This window comes from Convolutriloba macropyga, chromosome 9 (assembly GCF_964194025.1).
Source record: "Convolutriloba macropyga chromosome 9, txConMacr16.3, whole genome shotgun sequence".
Classification (NCBI taxonomy): Eukaryota; Metazoa; Xenacoelomorpha; order Acoela; family Convolutidae; genus Convolutriloba; species Convolutriloba macropyga.
The window spans coordinates 3,387,416-3,404,535 of record NC_134476.1 but is presented as its reverse complement, the minus strand read 5'-3'; the positions used below and the strand labels follow the sequence as shown (position 1 = coordinate 3,404,535).

Below are 17,120 nucleotides of genomic sequence, written 5' to 3'. Positions count from 1 at the left end.
GAAGATAAAGCGGATAACCATTGCGCTAGAGCGCAATTTACATTTAATAGAAAATAGAAAGGAAAACGTTCTTTAGCAAAGAAAGAAAGAATTAAAGGGAAAGAAGAACAAAGCAAAAAAAGACAGGAGAGGATGAAAAACAACAATTATCCAACCCGTTTTTTGGGTCAAGAAAACAAGAGCCAATTTTTGCATCAACTCGGGTAAGCACCCATGTCCCCAGCCACAGGTCTTATCCCTGACACCACCGATGCGTATTGCATTTGTCTATTGCTCTTTCTGAATCAGCAAATTTTTAATTATTGGCTTTAACGGCTCACCTGCTTTGGCAAATCTGTTTTGGCAGGTTGTGACAAAAGAGAAAAAATGAAAAGAAAGAAAAGAAAAACGATAAGTAACGATAAGAAGAACGAAAGAACAATAAAACCAACTTCTCAAATGTGAGCTCCAGGAAATTATGCGTCTTTTAGTGTCTTTAATCAGACTTGAACCGCTGACCCTCGCTTCATAGTCATTGGTCTTATCATCTACACTACCGATGTCTGTTGCTTACGCCTATTGACCTTTCTAATGACCAAAATTTTGGTTAGTGGCTAATTTGCTCGCTTGTTTTTGCAAAGCGGCATGCTTTATGAGCGAAGGAGCTCATAAAGCATGCCGCATAGCGAAAAATCAGCGAATTAGGAGCTTAAATATGTTAGTATAGCGTCTCAAAACGCATACATTACGTTAGGCTGCATGTTTAAGGGACGCTAAAACATGTGAAAATACGAGCTTAAACATTGTGGTATAGCATTCGAGTTAGAATTAGTATATAGAAGATATAGATATAGATAGATATCCAGAAAATGATTCTGGATTCTTTTTTGTAAAAATCAAAAAATAAAAAATAAGGTAGAGCGCTTTCAGTTGCCTAAGCATGTTATCGCTCCTTTTTTGTATTTTTCTATTTGAGTTAGTTCATAATATTAGTTCCATTTCTTCGATCAAATCCGTTGCTTGAGAAGCACACTCTAGTTTCATCAGTTAAAAAACATTCATTAGTATTTTAAAAAGCCGGAAGAAAAGGGTCTTCGGGAGTATGTTAAACAACGAAACCTTGCTTTTCGCCTTCAGACTAACTTCTTTGCTCCATTTCGTGACAGAATTTTATATATTTGAGAATCGTTTTTTAATGCTGTTCACTGGATCGTAATGCCACGCTGACTTTGTATTTTTGTTCATAAAATTGACATTATGAAGCTTAGCAAGAAATATAGCCCGTCCCATAAAGTTGAAATAAGCGAACGTTTCAAGAGCCACAGGATAGAGTTCAAAGGTCAAAGTTCAAATTTGAAGCATGTAGAAAAAATTGATGAATGATAACTTAAGGGAGAAAACGTTGAAAATGATGCTCAATTGCCCGTTTTTGGTGTTTTTCAAACGTTTGCTTATTTCAACTTTATGGGAGAGACTATAAAAAAACAAAGCGGATCAAGCGTCTGAGTAAGCATCGACAATATCTCTGAACATGTCGCAAATTCGATAATTTTTCATCACTCAACACAAAACATGTTTACCGAGCGAAAAAATATGGTACACAAGGTGCTAGGAATATAGGCAGACGAATTTAAGGCGATAATTTAATGAGGAGAAATTTAGCCCCTAAGCTTTCTGATTGGTCAAGACCGAATCGAGCATGAATTTGAAATGACAATATGAAAAAAATAAAAATTTTCTTGAAGCAAAAATCGTTCGGAGAATTTTAAACACATTTCTGTTTAAATTGCTACTACATTAATGAAGTAGCTATTTATTAAGCATTTCGAACGCATTAGGAAATTGTTTTCATAGTTTTCACACAATTTCCTAACGACATCTGCGTGATTTTCTGACAATCTGATATAAACAAGAGCATCTGGATGATAAATAATATCCAGAAAACGATTCTGGATTCTTCTTTGTAATTTTTTAAAAAATAAGGAAAATAAGGTTGAGCGCTTAAAGTATCCTAAACATGTTAGCGCTCTTTTTTCTATTTTTCTATTTAAGTTAGTTTATGAAACTTAGTTCCATTTCTTCGATCAATTCCGTTGTTTGAGATGTACACTACTCTAGTTTCATCAGTTAAGAAACATTAATTAGTATAAAAAAGCTGGAAGGAAAAGCTCCTCGGGAGTATGTTAAACAACGAAACCTTGCTTTTCGCCTTCAGACTAACTTCTTTGCTCCATTTCGTGACAGAATTCTATATATTTGAGAATTGTTTTTTTTAAAATCATGCTGTTCACTGGATTGTGACGCCACGCTTTGTATTTTTGTTCATAAAATCGACATTATGAAGCATAGCAAGAAATATAACCCGTCCCATAAAGCTGAAATAAGCGAACGTTTCAAAAGCCACAGCTTAGAATTCAAAGATCAAAACTCAAATGTAGAAAAAATTGATGAATGATAATTTAATAAGGAAAACGTTGACATTCAAATGAGCACTTTGATGCTCAATTGCCCATTTTGGTGTTTTTAACGTTTGCTTATTTAAGCTATAAATCAGCTATATTTCAGCTTTTACTATGAAAGAAAAAAGCGGATCAAGCGTCTGTGTAAGCATCGACAATATCAGTGAACAAGTCGCAACTTCGATAATTTTTCACCACTCAACACAAAACATGCTTACCGAGTGCAAAACATGCTAAACCAGGTGCTAGGAATATAGGCCGCAAGCGTATAGCCGATAAGTTAATGAGGAGAAATTTAGCCGACAAGCTTTCTGATTGGTCAAGAATAAATCGAGCATGAATTTAAAATGACAATATAAAAAATGAACATTTTCTTGAAGCGAAAATCTTCCGCAAAAAGTAGTAGCTATTTATTAAACATTTCGAACGCATTAAGAAATTGTTTTTATAGTTTTCACAATTTCCTAACGACATCTACGTGATTTTCCGACAATGATATAAACAGGAGCAACTGGATGATAAATAATATCGATTCTGGATCTTCTTTGTAATTTTTAAAAATTAGAAAATAAAGTAGAGCGCTCAAGGTTGACTTTACATGTTATCGCTCTTCTTTGTATTTTTTCTATTTAAGTTAGTTCATGAAACTTAGTTCGATTTCTTTCATCAATTCCATTGTTTGAGATACAGTCTAGTTTCATCAGTTAAAAAAACATTAATTAGTATAAAAAAGCCAAAAGAAAAAGGTCTTCGGGAGTATGTTAAAAACAACAAAACCTTGCTTTTCCCCTTCAGACAAACTTCTTTGCTCCATTTCGTGACAGTATTTTATATATTTGAGAATCGTTTTTTTAATGCTGTCCACTGGATCGTGATGCCACGCTGACTTGGTAATTTTGTTAATAAAATCGACATTATGAAGCTCAGCAGGAAATATAGCCCGTCCCATAAAGTTGAAATAGGCGAACGTTTCAAAAGCCACAGGTTAGAGTTCAAAGGTCAAAGTTCAAATTTGAAGCATGTAGAGAAAATTGATGAATGATAACTTAAGGGAGAAAACGTTGACAATCAAATGAGCACAATGATGCTCAATTGCCCGTTTTTGGTGTTTTTCGAACGTTTGCTTATTTCAATTTTATGGGACAGACTATAAAAAAACAAAGCGGATCAAGCGTCTGAGTAAGCATCGACAATATCTCTGAACATGCCGCAACTTCGATAATTTTTCACCACTCAACACAAAACATGTTTACCGAGCGCAAAATATGCTAAACGAGACGCTAGGAATATAGGCAGACGAATTTTAGGCGATATTTTAATGAGGAGAAAATTAGCCCACAAGCTTTCTAATTGGTCAAGACTGAATCGAGCATGAATTTGAAATGACAATATAAAAAACTTTCTTGAAGCGAAAATCTTTCGGAGAATTTTAAACACATTTCTGTTTAATTGCTACTACATTAATGAAGTAGCTATTTATTAAGCATTTCGAACGCATAAGGAAATGGTTTTCATAGTTTTCACACAATATCCTAACGACATCTGCGTGATTTTCTGACAATCTGATATAAAGAAGAGCATCTGGATGATAAATAATATCCAGAAAATGATTCTGGATTCTTCTTTGTAATTTTTAAAAATTAGAAAATAAGGTAGAGCGCTCAAGGTTGACTTTACATGTTATCGCTCTTCTTTGTATTTTTATTATTTAAGTTAGTTCATGAAACTTAGTTCGATTTCTTCGATCAATTCCATTGTTTGAGATAGTCTAGATTCATCAGTTAAAAAAACATTAATTAGTATAAAAAAGCCGGAAGAAAAAGGTCTTCGGGAGTATGTTAAAAACAACAAAACCTTGCTTTTCCCCTTCAGACAAACTTCTTTGCTCAATTTGGTGACAGAATTTTATATATTTGAGAATCGTTTTTTTAATGCTGTCCACTGGATCGTGATGCCACGCTGACTTGGTATTTTTGTTAATAAAGTCGACATTATGAAGCTCAGCAGGAAATATAGCCCGTCCCATAAAGTTGAAATAGGCGAACGTTTCAAAAGCCACAAGTTAGAGTTCAAAGGTCAAAGTTCAAATTTGAAGCATGTAGAAAAAATTGATGATAGATAACTTAAGGGAGAAAACGTTGACAATCAAATGAGCACAATGATGCTCAATTGCCCGTTTTTGGTGTTTTTCTAACGTTTGCTTATTTCAATTTTATGGGACAGACTATAAAAAAAACAAAGCGGATCAAGCGTCTGAGTAAGCATCGACAATATCTCTGAACATATCGCAACTTCGATAATTTTTCACCACTCAACACAAAACATGTTTACCCAGCGCAAAATATGCTAAACGAGGTGCTAGGAATATAGGCAGACGAATTTTAGGCGATATTTTAATGAGGAGAAACTTAGCCCACAAGCGTTCTGATTGGTCAAGACTGAATCGAGCATGAATTTGAAATGACAATATAAAAAAATTTTCTTGAAGCGAAAATCTTTCGGAGAATTTTGAACACATTTCTGTTTACATTGCTACTATATTAATGAAGTAGCTATTTATTAAGCATTTCGAACGCATTAGGAAATTGTTTTCATAGTTTTCACACAATTTCCTAACGACATCTGCGTGATTTTTTGAAAATCTGATATAAACAAGAGCATCTGGATGATAAATAATATCCAGAAAATGATTCTGGATTCTTCTTTGTAATTTTTTAAAAAATAAGGAAAATAAGGTAGAGCACATAAGGTTTCCTAAACATGTTAGCGCTCTTTTTTTGTATTTTTCTATTTAAGTTAGTTTATGAAACTTAGTTCCATTTCTTCGATCAATTCCGTTGTTTGAGATGTACACTACTCTTGTTTCATCAGTTAAGAAACATTAATTAGTATAAAAAAGCTGGAAGGAAAAGCTCCTCGGGAGTATGTTAAATAACGAAACCTTGCTTTTCGCCTTCAGACTAACTTCTTTGCTCCATTTCGTGACAGAATCGTTTTTTTTAACATGCTGTTCACTGGATCGTGATGCCACGCTGACTTTGTATTTTTGTTCATAAAATCGACATTATGAAGCGTAGCAAGAAATATAGCCCGTCCCATAAAGCTGAAATAAGCGAACGTTTCAAAAGCCACAGCTTAGAATTCAAAGGTCAAGTTCAAATTTGAAGCATGTAGAAAAAATTGATGAATGATAACTTAAGGGAGAAAACATTGAGAATGATGCTCAATTGCCCGTTTTTGGTGTTTTTCAAACGTTTGCTTATTTCTACTTTATGGGACAGACTATAAAAAAACAAAGCGGATCAAGCGTCTGAGGAAGCATCGACAATATCTCTTAACATGTCGCAACTTCGATAATTTTTCACCACTCAACACAAAACATGTTTACCGAGCGCAAAATATGCTAAGCGAGGTGATAGGATTATAGGCAGACAGCGTTTAGCCGATAAATTAATGAGAAATTTAGCCCACAAGCTTTCTGATTGGTCAAGACTGAATCGAGCATGAATATGAAATGAAATAAAAAATGTAAATTTTCTTGAAGCGAAAATATTCCGGGAAGTTTGGAACACAACAAGCATAGTTGGCAAATTGCCAGAAAACAGCCACAATAGCTTCGGTAGATCTGCAGTCTCAAATTGATTTAAAAAATAAGACAGACTAAAAACAAATTATACAATTCATTAAATGCTGAGATGTTATATTTCGATTGAAAATATGTATAACTTATAGCTGTTTCCAATATTTGCTTTTAAATACCCTTCGATTAGAGTGATATACACTCACTTGACATTAACTCTTCGAATTAAAGTAATGAAAAATCATTTTTGAGAGTGAGGTAAGTCACGTGTGACCAAAAACTTCATCACGCGAATGAGCAAAAAACTCTCCAATAAAAATGTAAAAGGACGCCACGCACGCAATTGTTGAAATTGCATGAACGAATGAACAAAAAGCAGATATGAAGTGATTGTGACGTCATATGGTCGTAACAAAAATCTTAACGACGAAATAAAAAACACCAGGACAAGTCCTGACGTACAATTCAAAGAATTTTCATTGACAAAACAAACGACTAGACCTAGTAGGGACTATGAGTGAACTGCGAAAACTATTTCAGAAATTCTCCAGATAAAAAAATTTTAAACAGAAAATCAAAGTTAAAATGCAGCATGAAAACAAAAAACCACTAGGCCTAGAATGAACTTTGAATGGATTGGGAAAACCATTAAGAAAAAAATCCAATCCAAAAATCGAAAAAACAGTTAAAATAAAGAGGAAAATGCCGCATGTGAACAAAAAATCACTAGCGAGAACGCGAATTTTTGTTCAAACACCGTTTTCTCACTCTATTTTAAAATTAGAGTTGAAAAAATTTACGCCGCAAAACAATTCGCGTTTTCCTGTTTCGTTGTGACCAAAATCACTACTCCAATTTGACTTAAAAAATCATAAAAATGTGTGAACAGATCTTAAACATGAGAAACCAAATGCCGCAAAACTTTCTATTATGGAAAACGATTGAAAAGTTAAAAAAAAATTCGAAATAATTAGGATGGCCAAAAAACTGGTAGGCTGAAGGAGGGCTATCAGTTTCCCTCAAATAATTCTTGATTCCAACCTCAAAAAGATCTTGAAAGCAAACGGCAGATAATCATCTCAGAAACTAAGTTAAATTTTTCAAAACAGAATGCTCAAAATTAAGAATCAGAAAACTGCTACAAATAGATTTCTAATCATTTCTATTAAGTCTATTAAGACAAAAACAACACATACTTCTTCCTTGTATATATTCTATACATGGTTTCATACTAATTCAAAATTAATCATAGGAAAGAAATAAGCAACAGAAAAAAATTCCAAGGCAAAATATTGTTTAAAAACATTACCAGGGCCGCAGGAAAATTGCACTAAATAATAATAAGTGAAATTTTTGAGAAAGGCTTTCCAGAAAACTCTCAGTACTGCCTTATGTTGAATGAAATCAATTGCAAACCAAAATAACGAAAATCTACGAAAAAAAATTGAAATCATTCAATTTTTTAAGGACTGAAGAAAATCAATATAACGAATATAAACGTAGGTGTCAGGACAAAGATAGAATTGTAAACTAAAATGTAAAGAATATGGACAAAATGCAAGGAACATCGTAACAAAAAGACCAATTCTCGATTTTTGAAAGTTAAATTACAAATTAAAAAATCAAGAAACACGAATACATTTCAGTCTTCAGCATCCGAGACATAGAAAAGACGAAAAAACATACGAAATATTTCGCAAAAAAATGGTCAAAAAATTTTTGAGACTGCATTTATGACAAAAATTTTAACTGTTTTTCAAAAACTTAACGCCAAAACATGACTGAATTTTTATTGAGACGAAATTAAAGTCCCTCATAGCGCACAAAAGGCCATTTCTAGTAATTAAAACCAAAATACAAACAAAATACTGAGAAAAATTGTCGAAAAAAAACTACATAAATCGGATTAGCATATGTACAATTTTATAACACAAAATTACATCGTGGTAGAAAGAGATGTTGAGTATAAGAAATATCAAAAGAAGTTGCCATATTAACTGATTTTTGAAAAAAAGACGGCCGAAAGATTCGAAAATGAAGAATAGAAAAGCTAAAAATTAACTAAAAAATCAAGAAATATGTGCCAATTTTGAACTTCAAACGCATTTTCAGGCTCTGCAAAACAATGTGTTATCAATTTCCGAGTTTTACATTTCAATATATCAACGACTAAAAATTATTTCTACAAAAAACCAAATTGCAAGCAAAAAACTGGGCCATTTAGACGAAAAAACGGCTAAAAATGGTTATCTATATCTGCCATTCAGTCAAAAACTACTTTTCAAAGTCAAAAAGTCAGCGCATGATCAAAAAACTTTTCTCGCTCACAAAAAATAAGTTCACACGGCAATTTTACTCACTTTCGCTTTTAGGTCAAAACATCGTCTGAACGAATAGTACTTCCGGTAAAAAAAACATAGCCGGAAGAATTCCGGAAGCAACTCGAAGCACCAAAACTTCACTTACAAAACCGTAATTGCAGCTGAAGCCATTACCTTTTTGTATTAAACCATTAACTCATTACCTCCGCGGTTCTGATCTAAAAATCGGTGAAATTTAAACCACTGTCACCAAGAGAAAGAAAATGCAGCAAAATTTTATTGTTGAAAACGTTTGGTAACGTTAAAAAAGTCTGAAATATTTAGGATGGTCGAAAACTAATAGCCTGACAAAGCTGACAGGGCCATCAAATGCCCTCAGATAATTAATGATTCTAATCTCAAAAAGATCGCGAAAGCAAACGGCAGATAAAAGCTTTTCAAAAAAGACAGGAAAGTCAAAATGATTCAAAAAAGAGTGCTCAAACTTAAGAATCAGAGAACCACTACAATTAGATTTCTAATCACGGCAATTAAAACAAAAATAATACATGATTCTTCCTTGTTGTATATATGCTAGACAACAAGATTTCAAACTAATTCAAAAATTACATTAATCATAGAAAAACAAAAGCAACAGAATAACATTCAAAGGCAAACAATCGTCTAAAAACAATACCCAGCCCGGAATAAAATTGCAATGAATAGTAATAAGTCGAAATGTTGGAAAAGACTTTCTAGCAAACTCCCAGTACTGCCTTATTTTGAATTAAATCAATTGCAAACCGAAGAAACCAAGATCTAAGAAAAAGCTGAATTCATTCAATTTTTTAACAACTGAAAAAACCAATATAACGAAAACAAAAGTAGTTGCCAGGACAAAAGTAGAATGATACAAACGAGAATGTGAAGAATATGGACATAATGTTAGGAACACCGTAACAAAAAGACCAATTCTTGATTTTTGAAAGTTATAAATCAAATTTAAAACAATCAAGAAAAACGAGTACATTTCATTGATCAGCATTCGAGACATAGAAAAGACAACGAGTCATTCGAGACAAAAATCCAGCTAGCTGAACAGAATAAAACAAGAAAAAGCAGAATTCAGACATACGAAACAATGAAGCATTTTGCAAAAAAGTGGTCAAAAAAAAATTTAAGACTGCATTTATGAAAAAAAATTATCTGTTTTTTCGAAAACTTAACACCAAAAAATGATTGAATTTTTATTGAAACGAAATTAAAGTCCCTCATCTTCCCCAAAATACTATTTCTAGTAATTAAATGCAAAATACAAACAAAAAACTGAACAAAAATTGCAAAAAACTACGAAAATCGGATTAGCAAATGTACAATTTTATGAAACAAAATTACATCGAGGTAGAAAGAGGCACTGAGTATATGAATTATCAACGGGAAGTTGCCATATTAACTGATTTTTGACAAAAAAAACAGCTAAAAGATCCAAAAATGAAGAAATTAATAGAAAAAAAAGCCAAAAATTAACTAAAAAATCAAGAAATATGTGCCAATTTCGCATTTGAAACGCAATTTCAGGCTATGCAAAATACTGTGCTAACAATTTCCCGGGTTTACATTTCAACATAGCATCGATTAAAAATTATTTCTACAAAAAACCAAATTACAGGCAAAAAAACTAGGCCACTTAGACGAAAAAACGGCTAAAAACGGTTATCTATGTGCCATTCAGTCAAAAACTACTTTTCAATGTCAAAAAGTCATTCACTAAACGCAGCGCATGATCAAAAAACTTCTCTCGCTCAGAAAAAAATTAGTTCACACTGCAATTTTACTCGCTTTCGCTTTTAGGTCAAAACATCGTCTGAACGAATAGTACTTCCGGTAAAAAAAAGAAAGCTTAAGAAAACCAATACTCCTCTTCGAGTCGTAAAAACCTTAAGAAAACCAATACTCTTCGAGTCGTAAAAAGACAGCTCCCCATTACAATTCAAATTCTTTGAATTTTAAAAAAAAACAAGAGAAGGCCAATAATAGCCTCAGCTATCGCTTCGCGGCTATTAATAACTGCGTGTAACAAAAAAGCACAACAAGCATCCAGTTGCAGATACAGAAAGGAAGACAATACCGCAGACTTCTGAAGAATCAATATCAACCATTTACTACGGGAAGAAGTTTATCAGCTCTGAAAAAGTAAAAGACTTCATTCCATGCAAAGACATGCGGCAATGATTCAGTTTGCGCAGTAAATCATCACAAAGCTAAGAAAATCATCAAAGATCCCAATGTAACTTTATCAGACATATAACTTTTTGCTGAAGGGATTAAATTCTAGTTCTTGCAAAACATAAGTCTTCGCAAGATTCGTTGGTCTATTTGTTCCTGTAAAAAAATCAACTGAGTGTATATTTTGGACCCGGATTTTCAAAGGGATTTTTAAAATACCCGGATTTTCAAAATACATGTATGGAACTCCACAAAATAATGTTAACTACCTGCAACCGCTTCAAATTGATTGTATCAGCACCGTAAAAGTTACAGAAGATAAGATAAAACTAATTTTGGAGAGTTTGTGCGTTAGTAAATCAGCAGGCCCTGATGGTATTTCCCCGCAGGTTCTTAAAAATCTCAGCCCTTCTCTAACCTCGTCCATCTTCCTTTTGATCAAAACTTGTTACAACAAGCGACTGTTTCCTTCTGTTTGGAAATGTGCAGATGTAACCGCAATTCATAAAAGTGGCAGTAAGAATAACGTTGAAAATTACCGCCCTATCAGCTTGCTGTGCGTTATTTCGAAAGTTTTTGAAAAGCTCATCTACGACGCCATTGACTTGCGAATAAGGAAGAAATTGCAACCCGAACAATTCGGTTTCACCCCCAAACGATCTGCCATCTCGCAAATGATTTCCTTTAAAGGCGACCGTACTTTCTGGACAATCTGATCGTTTACTACTAGTTGGTGTTCGCCTTTAACATGGAGTATATTTTATCTATACCAAACAACATTGGGAAAATTTCCACTTTCAGCTTTAAAGAGCTCGATTTGGTTGTAAACTGCAATCAACACAAGTATCATTAGTGTGTTCCACAGATCAATTGCCTTGACAAGAAAAAACATAGTAATAAGAAAAACCAATCGGTGGACTACTTATAACGTTCAGCCCGATGGCGTAATAAATGACACGAGCAAATACAACAAATAAATTCAGCTAAGACCGTCCAATCGTTGATTGTCTTCACAGGCGGATAAAGAAAAGAGATACTCAACGCCTAAAAACCACTGCCTAATGTGAGCTGTTTAAAAAAAGACGTTAGCTCCACGGGGTTCATTTTTTTCCGAATGATCAATGGTTAACGTTAAAATTAGTTCAGTGTGGATGAGAGAGTGAACTATTTTCCAAGAAACAAAGGTTCGCTGAACAAATGGAGAATACGAAGGAGGAACAGATCTGTTTTATAGCTCCGATTATGTCTATGAATGCTTCCAAAATAACTACGCAATACATTAAAATAGAAACAAAGAAATCCCGAAGCAGTTAAGCTCTTCAAACCAGCCCTTTCGTCTTCAATTTTTTTGAAAAACTCTGTAATCAAGGGTGCTAATATGAAAAAATTCGTGCCTCACCATGCTGCAATTGAATGTGAGACCACTACGAAGACACCACATTGACTAGGAAGTTCATGCTTAGGACCTTGAAATTCTTCCCAAAATTTGACGCGTAACTGATAAATGGTTAAATTAAGACATTTTCCGAGTATCTGGATATATCTTCATCTCTTTAAAAACCGGAAAAGCTGTAGGCGTAGTGAAACAAACCTTCAAATCCTTCAATGTGCAAAAGCAAATTGAATTGAATTTTAAAAAGCATCTAAATATCGATTTCGAGTTTTTTAACAATGAAATTAACTTAGTAGATATTTACAATAAACCGCGATCAAACAAACTAAATTTGTTGAGATGCTGGGCTGATTTTTAGGAAAAAACAGTACAGCTTCAGCAGCCTCTATTCTTTGTGGTGACATAAATATTGCGTAGTTGTAAGAAAACAAAATGACGAACCGTGCCTTAAATCGAAAGGCTCCAAATTTGTTATTTTGACCCCCGCCAGAGAAATTGACAGAAGTCGCACCTATATCGATCATTAAATAAACTAAATTTTGAAAAACTGTGAGACGAAAAATTGGTAACACCGAATGTTTTCGGATCACCATCCCGTTCTTTTCAGCTGCAAAGTTGAAAACACGAACAAGGATAAGGTATCTCTCTGCTTGTATTTCTATTATTCCCTGACTTCAACCTGTAAATTAGCTTCCCTGCATCAATAGTGAAACAAACCTATAAACGGGTACATTAATTGCATAGAGTAACAGGTGTATCATTATTTTGAAAAAAAAACTATTAGAACATTAAATTGGAAACCTTCATAATTTGCATTGAAGGAAAAAATAAGGCAAGAAAAATAAAACTAAATGAATTAAGATAGCGCCACATTCAACTTAGCAATTGAGAGATCTTTTCTTTTGACCAATTGATAACTTTTTACGTATTTTTCTCAGTTATTATATTAACAAAAAAGCATTTTAGTGTTCTCCCTTTTTATAAGAAATGATCCACGTCAAAAGAAAACGGGTCCTCTAGGACAGAATTAATGTATCAAGATTTAAATATTTGAGAAACACTTGATTTGGCATGAAGCGACACGTTTTCATACACGAGCACGTAGGGTTCTGCCCGTGCTACCGAACTCTCGGCAACTTTCATAATGTTTTCATCGTCGAAATGATACCAGTCATAACTACGATTATTATTATTATTATTATTATTATTACCCTCACTGTTACTACTTTCCTCGTCACTCACTTCATTGTTTTCCTCTTCGTAAGAAGGCAACCGTATATAGCACGTATAGTGACCTTTGACCTGTAATCTGCCGTGATGCTGTACCACAGCGAATAGCCTGTACCGGTATATGGCCGAATATGATTGGCTATCAGGCTGCCCAATCGCAGCAAATGACGATAAATCTAATTCGTCAAATGGAAATTCGACAGCAGTTGACAATTTTGTGATATTTTGGAACTCGGCAGCTCGTTTGAAATGTATGAACAGATAGTTTGGCAAACTCCAGCAGTATGAATACTTTATCGAGTCACACTTTTCTTCACAGTTGTCACAGCTCCGGTCCGAAACACGAATCGGGGAGAAATGTGAGTTTAAACACTGTTCTAAGGTTGCTTTTCTGCAATCTGCCGCAGAAACTGAGCCACTACTTAGATGAATTGTCTTAGCTATCGCCCAATTTGGGCAGTTATAACCTAATTTATAAGTCTTGGAAATAAGAGATGATTCCGACAACTCTGTTTCATCCTTCTTGGGTTTGAAAACAATTGTAAGAGATGGCAATTCAGTCGAGCATTTAATCAATGCAATAAAATCCGGCCAACTTTCAGCGTCCAAACCTCGCAGCGAAATTTCTAATAAATTCGAACAATCTTTGAACAGATGTTCCAATTTCGCCCTTTCATCGTCTTCGAATGAATTAGCATCGAAGGTTGCAATAATGTCAAATTCAAGCGCAGGTGGTATTTTAATCGACTCCTCAGTTTTAGATGAGTGAACAGAACATTTCACGCTTCTTACATCAGATAAGCAAATGAAGTTACCGTGGTTATCGAAATCGTCAATTTCCAACCAAACCGATTCCAAATTCTTCTGTCTGTCTTCAACTGAGCTGCAGGGGCTTGCACTTGATTCATCGGAGGAGCATTCGACGTCGTGGAAATTTTCAGACAGCATGTTTTCTTCCGATTCATGGAACCCATTTTGAAGTTTGACTGATTCGTCATTCGAAGAGTTCGCTTTCGAAAAGGTTAGGAACGTCTGCGCAGCATTTAGGCAACCATCTGCGAAGAATTTCCAATCTAGAGCATCAACGTCGGCAGTGAGAGGCACAAGAATGGGAATTCCAATGTCTAAAAAGTCTGATTCCTTCAAAAGAGAGCAAGAAAACTTATGTCCAGCAGCCCAGTCATTAGTCTGACAAAATCTGTTGCAGTATGAGACTTTGCGGCACAAAGAGCACTTTTTCAGCTCGCTCGATTTAATGAAACAATGTGCACAATAAGACAAAACAGGTTCAACTGATGAGCTCTCAACTTTCACTGTAAGCGAAAACTGATCAAGACGGCTCGAAGTTTCAAACGCTACCAATTTCAAATTAGGAATTATTTTATTAGACCAATCGAGTTCATGCAGTTTTCTTATATCTTTCGAAAGATGGCACAAAATTATTTGATTAATTTGGATTCTGTACTGCAGAGACAATTGACATACAACAGTTTCAACGGTTATGCAGTACCCGTCATCGCTCTTGACCGCAAGCTCAACACACTGAATAGGCAACGCACTATTTTTCCTGAAGAAATAGACTTGAACTACTTTTTGAGGTAAGGCAACTGAAAACATAATACTTGGTTCAGACGCGTAACTGTTATGACCACAATTTGCGCATGTAAAGACTGAACATTCCGTTCCGTAAAACAAGTGTTTTATAATTGATGCCTTATTTTCACAAAAACTGTTCCAGTTCTTCTCAACTGTTGCTTTCAAAGGGTTTTCTGAAGGAATGTAGTACAGTAACTGATGATTGGGCATATGGTTTAATTCTTCATCTAATTTATCGTACACACTTAATAAGAACTCAAAAGAATCGTGATGAATATAGCCCACAGTAAAGTAATCAGATCCCATAACTTTTAACAACTTAACCAGGTTAACAACCTCGTTTTGGTCATCTGACAACTTCTCGAAGACGTCGACTAGCATTTTTGTGATGTTAGGTTCCCGTTTAGGTGATATGTGTTTTTTGAAGACCGCAGTTCGAAAGTAGTTTCTAAAAGGTTCGATATGAAAGCATATTTGCACGCACACATTTGCGAAGCAGTAATTTGAGGGGTTGAACAAGCCGACCAACTTCCGTCGCTTTCTGGAGAGACCCTGACAAGCCGAGGGACCATTGCTGGTTGATTGACCTATGTATAATTTTGCCATTATTACATACTAGACTGAAAACGGAAAGAATAACTTTATGTGAAGAAAGACGTCAGGGTGAATGAACGACTTATAGGGTAGTCAGTCAACTCGGTGGCGGCATATCAACTCCGATATATGAATATAAAAAATGACAGCAGCGGAACGTCAGAGCATCCTAATACATAGCTGGCACATTGTCAGAAAACAGTCGCATTAGCTTTGTAGTCTCAAAAAGAGAGCAAAGAAACAGACGACAAATTTCTGTTTATTGAATGTTGATTTAATAATTTGATTAAAAATCTGTTTACTTCTTGCTGCTTCTAATAGCTGCCCTCAAATACACTTGAATTAGAGTGCACGTCATAGAGTATCTCTCTTGAAGATAACGAGCAGATAGTATCTCTTGACGTAAAAAGTTTGTACACCAACGTGCCGGTTGGAGAGGCTATAGAAACTGCTCTACGAGAACTCTATTCAAGCAACCTAGCTCCAGGGATCCCAAGGTCCGCAGTGAAAGTTTTGTTAAAGCTTGCGGTGACAAATGTTCATTTTAAATGTAACGGGATCTGGTATGTACAATCAGGTGGTCTGGCTATGGGTGCATCACTGGCTGTAATAATAGCAATCGTGTTTGAGGCATCACTGCAAAAACCAGAGCTCGGTGAAAATATCTCCACATCCGACTAAAACGGGAAGTGCAAATACTGTAACCTGTAAGTGACCTTCCGAGGAAGAGGAGTAGAATGTGAGTCATGCAAAAACTGGTTTCATGCAAATTGCCAAAAGATAGCGAATGAGGATTACGCCAACATGCAGGATGTTATTTGGATTTGTACTTATTGCAGCAATCAACAGACAGTGGGGCCGTATGAGATGAAATTGTTTAAAGGTATGTGTATGATGTTATCTGCACGGTTCGTGGTGACGTAGACGAGAAATTAAAATTTGCAAATACATTACCAAACAAACTGCAATGTTAACATGGAAAATGATTTGGCTTTTCTTGACATTAACGTAAATGTTAGCAGTAAAAGTATTATCACTTGCCATTGATATAAAAAACCAACTGACAATGGAAAAATACTGAATTTTAGCAGCTGTGCGCCACTTCATCATAAGTAAAATGTGACTCAAGTGAAAGTTCACAGGGTTTCTAACGCAGCATCTGATTGGCTGACCTTCGATCAAGCTGTTGAAAAGAACGTAACTAGCTGTACCAAAAACCAGTATCCAGAGGAATTGTCTTCAAAAATAGTGAACCAGACTTTAGAAAAGATAATAAGTGGCGGTGAAGACCAATTGAGAACAACACCAAAGGAGCCTCAAAAAAACAAGACTAGATCTCTTGATAAGCCAACTGTTTTACTACAATACAGAGGCAACTTTACTCAAAAGTTCAAAAACTTTTTTTTAAAATATCGGAAGTAATTTTATTTTGACAAATTGGCTTCTTTAAAAAAAAGATAGCTTCAGTAGGAAAAAGAAAGGCTGTACAAATCTAAAATAAAAGCAGCAAAAGAGAAAAAGAGGGTTTGCTTCACCCTAGTTTTGAATCAGAGCCATCAATCTAGAACATCACAGCACCGTATCTAAAATAACAGTAAATATGCCTTGTATTTTAAACTTACAGAAATATGGTAGACTCCGAGAGCCGCCTCAAAGTATTACCAAACTAATACCTAGAGTCCTCTCCTAGAGTTGACTAGCGTCCTCTCCGACACAACAACAGTATAGTCGCGTATGAGTGCGTATGAGTGCAAAATTTTTTA

The 17,120-nt window shown here is 34.8% G+C and overlaps 2 protein-coding genes across 3 annotated transcripts in view; both read right to left on the bottom strand.

Moving 5' to 3' along the window:
• LOC142345565 (hepatocyte growth factor-regulated tyrosine kinase substrate-like) overlaps positions 1-17,120 on the bottom strand; it is a 99,828-nt gene that overhangs the window by 34,195 nt on the left and 48,513 nt on the right. The window contains exon 1 of one of the 2 annotated variants that reach the window (XM_075397662.1): positions 2,437-2,446. The exons of the other annotated variant lie outside the window; for it this stretch is intronic. The gene's annotated coding sequence lies outside the window, so the exon portion shown is untranslated. Of the gene's footprint in view, positions 1-2,436; positions 2,447-17,120 lie in introns of those variants that run through there. 2 annotated transcript variants of the gene reach the window in all.
• LOC142345563 (uncharacterized) lies at positions 12,713-15,642 on the bottom strand. Its single transcript, XM_075397660.1, has one exon. It carries the CDS (start codon positions 15,367-15,369, stop codon positions 12,973-12,975), a length of 2,397 nt encoding a protein of 798 aa, XP_075253775.1. The 5' UTR covers positions 15,370-15,642; the 3' UTR covers positions 12,713-12,972.

Excerpts from the sequence above, each read along its gene's own strand:
- LOC142345563 (XM_075397660.1), bottom strand. The coding sequence starts at position 15,369 with ATGGCAAAATTATACATAGGTCAATCAACCAGCAATGGTCCCTCGGCT.